Here is a 15,423-nt window from a genome sequence, read left to right as displayed (position 1 = left end):
GATCAGTTGCAGTTCAAAGAGAAAGAAAGTAAAAAAGACTCAATTCTGGACACTTTCCAGGCTAACTAGTTTTAAGGAACCTATATTTTCAAACACATCTCAGCCCCCTTTTACAATCTGAGAATTAGAGGGATGACTTAAATTGCATCTAAATCTCCAACCGTGCTACACCATCCTTGACAAATGGCTACCCCATCCTGTGTGAATACTTCCGAACACTAGGAGTTTATGATCTTCAAAATTAAGAGTGGGAAGGCAATGTGGATGTAACAAGTTAAACAATTTGATATTCAGGATACTGCAGGGATAAATGAAGACAGTAGTGAACCTGAACTTAAGAGATGCAGGTTTAAGTACTGTGGGATGTGATTTAACTTCTCTGAGCCCGAGTAAGGTCCTTTGTCTCTCAAAAGGATTCGGTAACACACAGGGTTTATCATATAATGTTTATGAAACCATTCTATAAATGTTAAAGGACTATATAAAAGAAAGCAGCTATTACTGTTTTATACCCCTCTAAACTGTGAGCTTCTAGGAGAAAACTATTTTCCATTTTTGCTTTGTATCTTCTGCATTAAACACAGTGCCTTGCACATAGTAGGTGCTCAGTAAAGATCTGTTAAATAAATGAACGACTGAGTAGTGAGGGGGAGGTGTACCCAAAGAGAAGATGCAGGGACTAAATTGTCAGCTTTCTTCAGATGGCTGATGAAGGTGCACAGGAGACAGAAGGACCACCAAACAGCCCCTGGAACACTTTCCAACGCAGACTTCAAAAGGTGTTTTGAACAACGAGAGGGGAAAGGCAGTTTGGTATAAGGACGTCAGGGGAGTTTGGAGAAAGAAAGTCATATCCAAACCTTTCTTCTTTTTATGCTGGATTGCCCATCTTTCAAAAATAATCGTAAGTGGAATCCCAGTGTGTAAACCAGTTGAAAACGATGCTGCCCATTCTGCTTTCCTCTTGTCCCCGGGTAGCCCAGGCAGCACCCTGAAGGCACTGTCAAAATGGGAGTTGCAGTTAGGAAGGAGTTTCCGCAAGCTCTTTGAGAAGCTCCTTCTGGGCTCCAGGACAACTGGGAAGAGGGAGCTGTTGAGCTGCACCTTAATGGATGGGTGCAGTTTTCTAAGCAGCGAGCAGAAGTGGAGAACTTTGGGGGTGGGGGGTGAGGGCAGAAGAGAAAATATACAAGGAAACAAGATAAAGGTGATACAAAGGATCCTTTGGGAGGGCAGGTTGAGCAGTTTCAAGAGAAAGTATGGAGACGATGGGACCAGCGGGCCAGAGGGTTGGGTGAAAAACCCCAGTGGGTTGGCCACAGGGACAGTGGTGTAAGACATAAAGCCATCATGCGGGCCTTGCCTGTCTCAGGCACCATTCCTAGTTCCTCTACCAACCCCTTACCTTGAGTCTAATTATCTTCATCCTTCAGCTCTCCAGGTAAGGAACACCCCCAGGAAGCTATCACAGACCCAGTGACCAGGGATTTGTCCCCCGGTGGATATCCCAGCACAATGCAGCCTCTCTGAGGCTGAAAGGTCTTTGAACTTTAGGTTATGACCTCCTCATAAACTGTGAAATCAATTCAGTGGTTCACACCAGCATCAAAAAGATGACAAAAAAGAACAGAAAATATCAGAGCATGCTACAGGTAATAGGGGAAGGATGCTTTTGCCAAACTTCTTTTAGAGACACATAGACACACAGTCACAAGAACACATGTCTCCAAAGAAGACACACATTCACAAGAACATGTCTCCAAGAAGGCCATCTACAGATGGCCAACAGGCACATGAAAAGATGCTCAATATCACTGTTAGAGAAATGCAAATCAAAACTACAATAAGGAATCACCTCAACTGGTTAGAATGGCCATCATCAAAAAGTCTACAAATAATAAATGCTGGAGTGGGTGTGGAGAAAAGGGAACCCTCTTGCACCGTTGGTGGGAATGTAAATTGGTACAGCCGCTTTGCAGAACAGTATGGAGGTTCCTTAAAAAACTACAGGTAGAGTTACCATATGATCCAGGAATCCCACTCCTGGGCATATATCTGGAAAAGATGAAAATTCTAATTTGAAAAGATACGTGCATCCCAATGTTCACAGAAGTACCATCTACAATAGCAGCAACGTGTTTACAAGACATGGAAGCGACCTGTGTCCATCGACAGATGAGTGGATAAAGAAGATGTGGAGTACACACATATATACAATGGAACATTACTCAGCCATAAAAAAGAATGAAATAATGCCCACTTGCAGCAACATGGATGGACTTAGAGATTATCATACTAAGTGAAGTAAGTGAGAGAAAGACAAATATCAAATAATATCACTTATATGTGGAATCTAAAAAAAAATGATAGAAATGAACCTACTTACAAAACTCAAAGACACAGAAAACAAACTTATGGTTACCAAAGGGGAAGGATGGTGGGGGGAGGGATAAACTAGGAATTTGGGATTAACAGATACACACTACTATATATAAAATAGACAAACAACAAGCACCTACTATATAGCACAGGGAATTACATTCAGTAACTTGTAATAACCTATAATGGAAAAGAATGTAAAAACGAATAGACATATATAGGTATATATAACTGAATCACTCTGCTCTATACTTGAAACATTGTAAATCAACTATAATTTAAAAAAGAATGTGTGTGTGGCCACAGCAAAATATATTTCTCATTGTGGTTGGTATTCAACACTTGAGAAACACAACTCTGAGAGACTTAGCTTGCTAGCATCTAAACCCATGTTTTACCTCTCCTGATCAAATAAATGGACAGGGTTATGCTGTGCAACCTTCAGAACATGCTTGGGTTTGGGAATTAGACAAAGCTGGGTTCAAATTATGATTTCATTACTTTTAACTGTATAACTTTGGGATGATCTCTAAATTTTGCTAAGGATAATTTCTGCCTTGTGAGATGGATGGGAAGATTCAGCAAATCATTGATTTGAAAATACTAAACACAGTTCATACAGTTCACAAAAAGGATAAAGAGTCTATGCAGAGGTTACCAGCTTGTGGAAAGACACTAAGATATCTCCCTATCCATTCATTCATATATCCATTCCTCCCTCTATTGACCCAACACATACCGTAACATCTATTATGTACCAGTCACTCTGACAGTCACAGAACAATGCAAATAGACCTGGGACATGATCTCATGGAACCCTGAGTCTAGGAAGAAGTAAAATATTTAATAGATTAATCAAAATAATAAAAAAAAGTGCTGTTACAGAAGACGAAAGGGGAGAACTCATAGGGAAAAGAGCTTTGTCGGATGAAGTAGGATTTAAGCTGAGACCAGAATGATGAGAAGGAATCAGCCATGACAGATCGGGGAAGGAAAGAGAGGGATTTTTGCAGACAATGGTAATCATGGCAAACACAAATAGACTGTGGTGGAAGAAGCCTAGCACGTTTGAAGAACAAAAAGGCGGTCACTGTGGCTGGAGCACAGATGATGAGGGACAAGAGAAGTGAGAACTCTGCAAAACTTTAAGCACGGAACTGTGGTCACAACAGAGTTAAAGCTGTGTAGAGAATGGAAGGGGAGGGTAGGCACGCAAGCAGGAAGGTATGTGAGAATGAGGTGTTTTGGAGACATCAGGAAGACTGATGTGGCTTGAAGAGGGGATGGATGAGTAGAGGTGAAGATGAGAGAGCTGGAAACAGGCTAGAGTCTCTGTGTAAAGAAGTCTGAACACCAAGATGAGGCACTGAATAAGGTGTTGACTATGAAAGAGCTCCGAAATTTTAGAAAGCGCTGCACAAGGGGGACATTTACATGGCATTCACAGGGGATGTCAGGAGGGCGAGTTAATAAACAGCTCCTCAGTTCTCTGTCACCCTAAAGTGCTTTACTGACACCAAACATGAGTTCCCTGCACCCTTGGGGACCACTCAAAACACTCTAAAAAAACTGGGGTCTTCCTGCTGCAAAGTCCCTTCTGCCCATTTGGAAGCTCAGAATTCCTCTGTAGCAGCATCCCGCCTTGGAGAACAGATGTTAGTTATCTATTTTTCTTGCCATATTTGTGAGGGACGCAAGCTCATGGGCACTATGCTTCAGCTCTATCCCTGGGACTGCAGGAGCTCAGCACCTTCCCAAGGCTCATGTAATTCAGTGTGGTGTCATGTGTTCACATTCCAGCTCGGCCCCTTAGCATGGTAGCTCTCATGCCAGAGTTTTAACCTGGCTCAGCCACTTTCTCCTGTGTCACTTTGGACATATTATTCAACCCTTCTTAGCTTCAGTCTCCTGCTTTGTAAGGTGGGGCAATATTAGTAGGTAACTCATAGGGTTGATGTGAGGTGTAAATGACATAATTTCTGGAAAGTTCCCAGACACTGATTATCACTAAGTGGAAGTTAGCTGTCATCTTTATCACCAGTAGCAGCAGTACTGCTTTCCTAGCCAACTCTTCCATCTGCCTTCCCCTCAGGGTTCATTACAAATGGCTCACTGAGATAATGTATAGGACAGCAGCTGGGCTCCTATAGGGATTCAATAAAGTCCTGCCCTCCCCATCCTCTCAACAAAGGTCCCATTCACCCTGAAACTTTCTGGCCTGCCATCTTGAGCAACAGTAAGGATTAGCCTACTGGTCCATGTCAGAGAGACAGTGACCCCTCCACATCTATCACTGTGGGCCGCTGCTGGTATTTGATGCCATTTCTCTTTCCTTTTTCCACCCTAAGTCCTGAACTGAAGTGGGACAGCAAAGAAAAGCCTTTATTTGGCATCATTTCACCAAAGAATCATTGCTCAGGGTAACCATGAGGACTGACTTCTGACAAAAAAAAAAAAAAAAAAATTTGGACCAAAGTTAATCAGGGAAAAAAAAAATCAAAAGAGAAAATTGCACAGTTAAAATGATGGCTACTATATAAATAAAGACCAGAAGGGTCCATGCTAATATAGGAATAGTCAATGTGATGGGGTAGTGGGTGGTCTGTGCAGATCTGTGTGTGAGAGGATATACTGGCTCCCAAGAGAGTACAAAACAAATTTTAAAGTGAATAAATATGGCAGTACTTCCCAAATTGTAAATGTGTAATTTGTAATTACAAGTGTGTAACGTGCACCCTTTAAGGCAGAGATTCTGCTTTTAGGCATCTGTTTTACAGAAACAGTCAAACTTTGCAAAAATATATACGTGTGTGTGTGTGTGTGTGTGTGTGTGTGTGTGTGTGTGTGTGTGCATGGATGTTTACTGACTCATTGTAAGTGCAGCAAATAGAGATAATGATCCACAAAACGGGGTAGAAAAGCGAATGTTGGAGTGTTTGGTGTGTTCCCATGATGGGATCCTACAGAGCTTTCAAAAAGAAGAAGATAGGTGTGCAGGGCTGACGTGGAAAGATGCTTTTCATACATTGTTTGGTAAACTGTGAAATTGCTGCAGAATGATGGATATGGCTGAGATGGCCCTATTAGTGTATATCTGGGTGAAAATGCATATATTTATATCTATACCATACATATGTAAGGCATACATTCCATATATATATATATATATATATATATATAGGAAAAATATTCTAGAAGAATATAAATCAAACTATTATCAAAGATTAGCCTTTGGGTCCCATTAGCGGGATGGGATGGAGAGACAATGGCAGAGCTTTTAGTTCTTGCTTTATACAACTCAGACCTATTCCTTCCTTGCTCCTTCCCTGTCTTCTTTCCTCCTTTTCTTTTTCTCTTTTTCTCTCTTTCTCTCTCCCTTCCCCTCTCTCTCTCCTTCTGTCCCACCCTCTCTCACACCCTTCCATTACAAATAGTATGCATTTCTTTCACGATAATAAACCAAAATTAAGAAAACCCAATATCCATTCAGCCATCCCCTACCCTATCCCTTGATAAAGTGATAAATTTGTTATTTTAATTTCCTTGAGCTTCCGTGCATAATATTCAGAAAAGGGAAACAGAAATTTGAGGACGGATAAGGAGAATTGGAATTAAAATGCATCAAGTTTCTGTCATGGACCCAACGCGGTGCTGAGCGGTCACACACTGACATGATTAAATTCCTAGCAACTGGCTAAGGTGATATCAAGGGTGACGCTTGCAATACCTCAGAATGTCTAAGGCACAGGCACTAACCACCAAGACGGGATGCCAGCCATAATCCTGGGGAAGCCGTCTAAAGCCACCCTGTTCTGGACAGTGGGGGCTTCAGGAGGGTCCCTGGGAGGGGGTGGGATGGCTAGGCAGCAGGAGGGCATGGGGAGGGGCACGCAGGGCAGCAAGCTTCTTACTGACTGGCACAGAAGAACCGCAGTGTTGGACAAAGGGTATGTGTGTCCACATGAGTGTGTATCAGCTGCAAGTCAGCCCAATCAGTACAGTGCTCTTGGGGTCTGGGAACCCAAGCTGTTGTCTCTTGGTAATGAAACTTTCTCCCTCTGCCTCCAGATGGTCCCTCTATTATTTGCAGGTCCAAGCTGCAAAGCAGGCTGACGGTGCTCAAGTATGATGAAGCAGTTTGAACCTACGGGCAAATTCTAAGTGTGAGAGGAGCAGGTGGGACTAGCCCTTAGCAATGTAATTTCAAAGGCCTTTGGGATTACTTTTATAGGGATCGCCTAGCCTCTGATACCTGCCCACTCTGGACAAAATACATAGCTGTCCCCAGGTTCCCCCATAAAAGAAAGAGTCTCATGGCTCTCTCCAAGAGCCACCTGAGGCAACAGAAAGCACGTGTGGTCTGAGCTGCTGCTGTTATAACTTCCACAATCTGCCGGCAGAATCATCCCTCTTCTGTCCAGGAAAGGGGGAACAGGAGCTCAGGGGCCACAACGCTGCAAGCACAGTCCTCAGCCACCACCTCCCCACGGTTAGGGTGTCCAGTATCCTGTCTGGACTCAGGAAAAGCGTGTCTTCTACTTCCTTCTCGCCCGGGTTTCCTCCTTTCCTACCCTTATCGGATCTAAAGGCAGCTGGGATACAGAATTAAATGAAGCGCTTGGTTTTATTCCAAATAGTACTTTGTTTTAAAACCAGCTCAGAGGAATGTGAAAAAAAAATAACGTGGTCAGGTGAAAACAGGTGAGACAAAGGCATGGATTTGCCAGTGGCTAAGAGGTTCGCCAGGGCTACGCAGCCAGTGCACTCAAGAGTGGGGTGCCAAGCCCATCTGTTCACCCCCACTCGACCAGGCTGCCTTGCAAGGACTGGGTCTTGTTTCTCATGCATCCATACTCATCCTCTTTAGATTTCTCTTGTATGCTTCTCATCTAAAGTTGAGATTTCAGAAAATAAGAGTCTGCTTTTGTTATTGTTTAGATAGAGTTCTGCTTGAAAGAAAACGCAAGGGACAGGGGCATCTTTAAGCCACGACGCAGTGGTAAGCCTGAGAGTGTGCAGACTCTAGAGGACCCCGTGGGGAGAGGAGGCCAGAGCCCCTCCCCCTCTCTCAGGAGTTAGTCCTCAGTATCCTCTGGATCCAGCACCGTTCTGTCCCCCTGTGCTGTCTCTGTCATTCAAGAGTCAGGTCTATGCTTTGTGCGTAATAACTGGAATGTCCAGCAGCTAGAATGGCAAGCCTGAGGGTTCTCTTTAAGGAACACAAGACCTGGCAGGCCCCAATGAAATGGGCCGTCATCGTGATGCCATGTAGGCCATTCTGAGCACGACAGCTATCTATACAGTGAGGGTGCTCTCTGGCCAGGAGGCTGGAGCTCTTCCCTCGACTCTGCCACCCCCTTGCTGTGTGGCACAGAGAGACCCAGGACTATTCGAGCTTCAGCTTCGGTTTCCAAGGAGGTTTACCGCCATGCTCTTTAAGGGCAAAGGTTCTCCTTTCCTCACCTCTATTCCAGAGTCTATCATGGCCTCTGGCACAGTGGGCCAACTCTGAGGACTGATGGTATGAATAACAATGACAGAAATGTGTACTGAATGTTTACTGTACCAGAGCCTCTACCTGTGTTACCTCATTTACGTTTCCCAATCACCCTGGAGGTAGAATACTAGTATCATGCCCCTTTGACGGGAGAGGAGTAAGTGACTTAGCCAAGGTCACAGAGCTAGTAAGCTGAGTGGTAAACTTAATTTCTGTACTGTTCCGCCTCCTGAGGGCAGAGTGTTTATCTCCATACTGTATCACCTTCCAGGTTGTGGGGGGAAGGAGGGAGAGGGAGGGGAGGGCGGAGGGAGTGGGGAGAGAAGGAAGAAAGGAAGGAAAAGAAGTCAGACAGGATTATGGGCAGTGACCTGCTTCCCCATTTTGAAGACGCTTTCCGTTCTCCATACAGAGCTTGGTGGAGGCAGCGGGCATGGGGCTGGGGGCTGGGGGGAAAGAATTTGCCTCTTTTGGCGGCTTCTTGGCTCTGCTCCTTGGTTACTCACCTGTCATCAGTGACTCCTCCTGGGTTTTCACCCTCAACCAGTGGCTACTCTTTTCTGGGTTCTGGTCATCACTACTGATGGCCTCTGCCAACACTTTGGTTTCCAGGGTCCCCAGATCTGAGGTCAATGAGATAATTTGAGGTCTGGAACTGAGAATTCTGGAGTCTAACCAATGCCTGGATTTATCCGATCGACCAAATGATTGAGGGGTTGTGTTACTCATCCAGTCAACCAGTATTTTCAGAGCATCTATTAAGTGTTACCCACTGCGCCAGACACTAGTGAAACAAAGATAAGGAACACTGCCCTTGCTCTCAAAAATCTCCAAGTCTTATGAGTAAATCATGGGGATGGAATGTACATCATGGTGACTAGAGTTAATAATACCCTATTGTATATCTGGAAGTTGCCAAGAGCATAAAGTTCTCATCACAAGAAAAAAATCATCATGATGTAAGGCCACGGATGTTAACTAGACATTGTGGGGATCATTTCTCAATATACACAAATACTGAATCATTACACTGTATACCTGAAACTAACACAACGTTATATGTTAATTATACCTCAATAAAAATAAATAAAAACCTCCAAGTCTAGTTAGTGTCGAAAACAGAAAGAGAAACGGATTATTATTGAACAGTGATAAATAATAAGCTCAAAGTAATCACAACCTGCTCCAGGAACTGAAGGAGACACGAAGCATTCCTCTTGGCTAGGCTGGGGAAGATTCTGGTGTGGAAAACAAATCCCACAACTTTCCTAGAAGTTTTCTGGGAAAACTTCTTCGGCGCTTGCCGTGCACTGAAGATAATGATCAAATGATCATTATCATTTGATCCCCACAGGAAAGCTATAAGGTGGGCGGACTGGCTGCTAATTCACCCATTTTCCACATAAACACAGTGAGGCTTAGTAAATTAGGCTTTAGAAGTCCAAATCTAAGCAAACGGGAAGATGCTTGTGTCTTACCCAAGCGACTTTCGACATTAGACAAGAGAGGCGTGATGCTCTGGCCTCACAGCATTGCTCCCAAACCACCTCACTCTCTACGGTCATCTTTCTTGCCCAACACTCACTGGACATTCTTGACACGTGAGGCACTGTGCTAGGCAGGTACTACAAGATGTGGAGATATGAAATAAATGCAGACTGTTCTTGTGCCAAGATGAGAAGTCACATGAAAAAAGATAAATAATGCTTGAGAAAGCAAAGACTGAGGAAACTGTCAGTAAAGCAACAGTTCAAAGACAGAAGAGATCGTGGCGGAGAAGGGAAATGGCGCAGACATTCCAGAGCACTGAGCAGAGCGTGGTGGCTGGCACTTAGAGCGAGACTGGCGAAGCACAGGGAGCTGGGTTAGGGAGCGTCTTAGAGGCCCAGGAGAGACCAAGGGCCTGAGGTCTACAAATACAGCTCTCAGGGATTCAACACATACCAGATATTAGGCCCTGCATTAGGTACTTTACACACATTTTATTTTTATATTTAATCCTTCCAAAAATCCTTCAGTGAGGAAGCTGAGACTTGGAGGATTGAATTCCCATTTTTCCAAGGTCACCCAGCAAACAAAGGAGACGAGATTTGAACCCAGGTCCAGACAACTCCAAAACCTGTACTCTCGCTTGTTTACCACTCTTTTCCCTCCCTGGGTTTCTAAATTTAACAGAAATGCCTCCTTTTTAAGAAGCCCCCAGTGTTCCTATTTGCCCGCTGAGTATCACGGAAACATGGATCTGAGAGGAAAGATCTTAGATGCGGGAGAAAAGAATGTCGAGTTCACAGCTCCAGGACTGGGCCAAGCAGTGATGATGGTTCCTCATGGCTCACAAAGAAGAGTAGTTCTAACGCTGGGGCCTCAAGGCCAAACCTTTAACCCACCACCAGCATCACAAAGACAATATGGGAAAAAAGCAGAACAGTACTTTTGTAGTATTTATCTAAAGGAAAAAAAAGCCAAATCCCTTCTATAAACCAGCTGGAGCCGTAACACTTAATAAAGACAAATATAAACACATCCTGCACTTATGTCCAAATAATCAATTGTCCTCCAACAGAACAAAGGGAATGGGTCCTTGCAACAGCGTACATGAAAAAGAGTGAGAGGTTTTAGTCATCAAAAAGCCAACTATGGGCCAGTAATAACTGCAAAAAAAACCCCAAAGGTGATCTTCAAACTGCATCAACAGAAGCATAACAGCTAGCAAGAGGGAGGTGAAGATTGCTTTTTTCTCAGCACAGGAACATTCCCACCTTGAGGAAGTGGAGCGTCTGTCAGTTCTGGTGTTACACTCCAGGACATGACAAATTACAACCTTCATCTAGAGGACAGTGATCAAAAGGGTGAAATGTCTCAAAGTATGTCACATCAGAGTAGCTGAAGAAACCGGGATTGTTTATTGAGGTTGATTTCTAAAAATTACAGGGTGCCTTTTATTTTTTTCTTTTCCTTTTGTTACATTTCCCAAGAGCTGCCTTGGAGAAGAAAAATGGAGATTCACTTTCTGACATAGAGGGCCAGGGAAACAGACTGCAACTCAGTTTAAGGAAAAACCTTCCAACAGTAGTGTCTGGAAATGATATGAGAGCTTTCCTGAGTAGTGAGAAGGCCATCAAGGGAGGTAATCAAGAGACACTGGAGAGATGTTGGACTACATAACTTCTGATGCTCCTCAAAACTCCAATTCCAAGCACACTGACACTCTCTTTTTTTCCTCCCATCAACAATGAAGAATCTGAGAAAATAAACTCTGAAAACCCAATGGAAGTTGGCCATAAATCAAAAATGGCTTAGCCCAGAAGACAGTTCCTGTGTCCCCAACCGCCCAGCTCCTGCGCCTCTTCCCAGCTCCCCAAAATGCCCCCTGGAAGGTGGGATGCAAAAAGGAAGACTCACCTTTCTTCTCAAAGTCCCCTTTCTCTTCCCCTGGTCGGCCCAGGCTGTCCAGGGTGTGGGTCACCTGACTGCCAAACTCATCCTCACGGGAGTCGTGGTTGGCCCGCCGGGGTGGGTCCTCATCCTCCTCGTAGTCATAGTCATCCAGGATGGGGGTCTCCCGGATGGGCACGCCGATGACGGAATTGTGGGCCTGCAGCCGGGAGGAGCGGAAGCTTTCCCGGGCCTGGGGACCCAGCAGCACGGAGGGGATGTAGTGGATCTCGTGAGTGGCTTCTGTGCTGGCGCTCTTCTGGGGGATGCGACGACGCTTCTGCCAGCGCCGCTGGGCGTACAGTGCCACAGTGAACACCAGCAGCAGCAGCAGCAGTGCAATGAGGCCACCCTGGAGCGGGAGGGAAGAAGGACAAGCAAATGGGCCACTGTTCTTTGGGCCGGAATGCCAGAGGGGGTCTTCCGTCCACCACACTCAGCCCAGATCCCTGGGTTTGGCTCTCAGAGCCTCAGAGCGACACCGTTTCCAAACCTGGCTTTCTCACCAACAAGCTGTGTGACCTTGGACAAACTGCTTCGCCTCTCTGAACCTTGTTTTTCACTTGTATAAGGGTGAGTAAGAACCCCTGCCCTCCCTTCTTCAGAAGGTCACCATGAGGAGCAAATGAGATGGATAACGGTCACGCCAGAGTGATGCAGACTGCTAAACACTGGGATGAGTCAGGGCTGTGGCTTCACACACAGAGTGTCTGAGTCCTGAATCTGCCTTCCACCAGCTGAGTGACCCCAGGACATCTGCTCACACCCTGTCAGCCTTGCTTCCTCGTCTAGAATGAGTCCACTGAGGGCTCAAGAGACAGCAGCCTTTGTTCCATCCTGCTGGGAATATACAATAGTGTTGTCAAGTCAAACAATTTCTGCATAATGTATATTTTTATTATCATAAACACTGATTCCCAGCAGGGGGCCTGGGACAAACTAGGCGCTTCATAAATATTTGTTGAATGAATGAATGAACAAATGCACTGTTCTAGGGCTCCCTTAATCAGAAATTTAAGGCATACTGAAGTTTATTTTTCTTTAACACACCCAACCAGTAAATATTTGGTTGTGTCTGCACACCACACATTAAATTGAAACAGGCTAAAGTGTTCACGAATGGATCTTGCATGATTCATGAGACTCATGAAATAGCCTGCTCTGTGAACTCCTCAAGGGCAGGGGTATTTCCAAAGCACGTCCATGCTCCCCACAGAACCGGTCAAGGGCTGGAGGTGGAAGGTTTGTATTCTCCTCGCCTCCCTTCTTTCACTCTGTGCCAGAAGCATCTCCAATGAACAGGTGTAGCCCCTTCAGTTATCTTGCTTCACTTCATTAGACATTGTGCTTTCTGCCTGGGAGATTCGGGGCCACTTTGTTGAGTCCCTGATGTGTAATCCCTACACTTGGGGAGGATCACGCTTGTGGTTTAGGGGGAGAGAGGCCAATGAATCAAGAGACTCTAGAACTCGGATGGTGCATAGCAGAGCAAGCTCCGAGCCTCACTGTACGTGTGTGTGTTTGGTTTGCTGTTTTAGCTCTAAAGCCTGATTCTTTCAACCACACCCATGTGGCTGATTGTTCTTCCTTAATTATAATCGCACTGAAGGCAAGGACAATTTCTGAAAACCACTTGTATAACATCTAGCAAAGATGACAGATGTTAACTAACCCTGAATAGATTATCTTGGGTGGGGGTGGGACGGCTGTAAAGGATACCTGTTTAGGCCAAGAAGAACATTATTTACTACAATGATTCCGCTGTCCTGCTGACTACATTAAAAAATAATGATTTTCTTTTGCAAGTCCTTCAACTCACTAAGCTAGAATCCATCACCTCCATGGGGGATGGGTAGTGGGTGGTTAAGTAGGCTAAGAGGTGACCAGGGTTGCAGGTATGGCTGACAGCCCCGTCTTGACTCTGGCGGTGAGTTACTGTGGGATCCCCAGGTTTCTCTGGATGTCAGAACTCAAAAATAAATATACTAAAAAAAAAAAAAAAAAAAAGCTATAAGTATGCGTATTTATGTATATGTGTGTGGGGGGGGTACGATCTGTCAAGTGTATGTAAAATGTGTGTGTGTGATTGGGCTTGACATATATACATTAATATGTATAAAATGGATAACTGATAAGAACCTGCTGCATAAAAAAATAAATAAAATTCTAAAATTCAAAAAAATAGTGTGTGTGTGTGTGTGTGTGTGTGTGTGTGTGTGTGTGTGTGTATAGTTTAGTACCTCTGGAGCACTAGAAAAACAAGAACAAACCCTTTTTTCCCCCCACAGAACATACAATAGAGATTGCTCTACGTCTAGAAATCACGTGTGACGTGGTATTACTTGTCAGTTTTTTACACCAGAGATAAGAAAGGAAAGAGACAGAGGGGGGAGTGTGGACAGAAGAGATAATAAGAAAGATAAGTGAAGAGAAAAAGGAGGCAGGAAGAACACTGCCACTCAATATAACAGTAGCAGGCCCTCTCCTTACTACTTTTACTTAATGTTATTTTATTTAATCTTTAAGGCAATCCCCTGTAATAGTTTCTGTTCCATAAATGAAATGAGGGAAAGGTGGTTCAGAGAGGTTAAGTAACTTGCTTAAAGTCACAGAGGTTTTGATCCTAGGTCCAACTGGGAATAAAAGGCCAGGAGGTGGTAAGGCAGGGATTTGAACCCAGTTCTTCACTGCATAGCCAGTGGCTATTTGACAGCGTAGTGATTCTACAGAGCAAAGGAAGGGAAAGGAAAAGTGGGAAAGATGGTGAGAGTGTACAAAGTAAAAGGGAATCCCGAGAAGGAAAAGGAAAACATTGTTTTCAAATCCAGGATTCAGGGGGCACATCTCGAGGCAAACTCTTCAGAGAAGCTTTTAATTTTGGTCCATGGATACCCTTCGGGAAATTGCTATCCCTGACTCAGCCCTCTATCTTCTCCCCTTTGGGTGTTTCATTCGCTGTGAGGGGCAGACCTTGCCTGGTTCCAGAGTCCTTCATCCCCGGCCCCTTCTGCCCACCCTGATTATGGGTGTTTGACCCTGTGGTCAGACCCAGGACCAAAACTGACCTGGGAAAGATGAGGCTTAACCAATCTGTCCACAGGTAACCACCACCACTCCTCTCTCCCCCCACTGTATCCTGACAAGCCTCCCTGGATTCCCATGCAGTCCTGGATCAGCTCATAAAGCACCCCCAGGGAGCTCCTGGAAGGCAGGAAGCCCCGTCCTTTGCTTCCAGAGCCCTCTAGCTATATCTGGCATAGAGGCTAAGAGCGGACCTCAGACTGACACAGTTTTAGTCCAGGTTCTACTGCTTAAGAGGCTGTGTGACCTTGACTAGGTCACTACTTTTCAGAGCCTTGGTTTCTTCATTGGTTAAATAAGGGCAGTATTCAGGGTCTCCTCAATGGATCATTGTGAGGCTAAGTGAGATGCCTGAAGAATATTTAGTGCCGTGTGGGACACATGTAACTGCTCACAGACTGTTAGCTACTGCTATTGCCAACGGCATTCAGCAAGTGGATATTTAATGCTGAATGAATGAATGAATGAATGAATGACCTTCTGCCCCTGAATGCTCATTCTGCAAAACCTGTCTTGGGTCCCTAAATCCTTCTCAGTCTGGACCAAACACTTACATACGCTCTGTCACTTACCTTTACACCTGTGCACATAAGGCATCGTTATCCTATGTTACGTGAGGAAAGAGGCCCAGAGACAGGAGGCTGTTTACCCAGGCAGTGCTGCTGAGATTCAGACGCACTGCATCACGGCTTCACAATTTTGCTCGTGGTGGGAAGGGACAGGCGCACCCAAGGTGTAATCAGCCCCTGCCCAGCCTCACCTCTGCCTCCTCAAATGACCTCGGCAACTTCAGGCACAGATTTCCCAGCCTAGGGAGCTTCCAGAAGGAGGTGGCAGAGGAAGACCATCCACTTTGATGGAAGCTGAGCTTGGGAGTCCCTTTAGCTCAATGATCTGCTGATTCATTTGACAGGACCCCAGGCCGGTGGCTCCAGCCCTCCTATTGGGGGCCCAGGCTCCCTTCCCTCACTCCTCAGCCTGCTCTGACCTCTGCTCTCACCATCTCAGCTAAGCCAACGACCACACAGCTT

The 15,423-nt window shown here is 45.1% G+C and overlaps 1 protein-coding gene across 1 annotated transcript in view; it reads right to left on the bottom strand.

Annotated features, from left to right (window-relative positions):
- Positions 1-15,423, bottom strand: part of ASTN2 (astrotactin 2) — a 915,753-nt gene that overhangs the window by 677,075 nt on the left and 223,255 nt on the right. Inside the window, exon 3 of the mRNA XM_032635679.1 lies at positions 11,279-11,663. Coding sequence (XP_032491570.1) covers positions 11,279-11,663 — 385 coding nt within the window. The remainder of the gene's footprint in view (positions 1-11,278; positions 11,664-15,423) is intronic.

The sequence above is a fragment of the Phocoena sinus genome, chromosome 6 (assembly GCF_008692025.1).
Source record: "Phocoena sinus isolate mPhoSin1 chromosome 6, mPhoSin1.pri, whole genome shotgun sequence".
Classification (NCBI taxonomy): domain Eukaryota; kingdom Metazoa; phylum Chordata; class Mammalia; order Artiodactyla; family Phocoenidae; genus Phocoena; species Phocoena sinus.
Note: the sequence above shows the minus strand (reverse complement) of the source record. Positions and strands in the feature narration are given on the sequence as shown.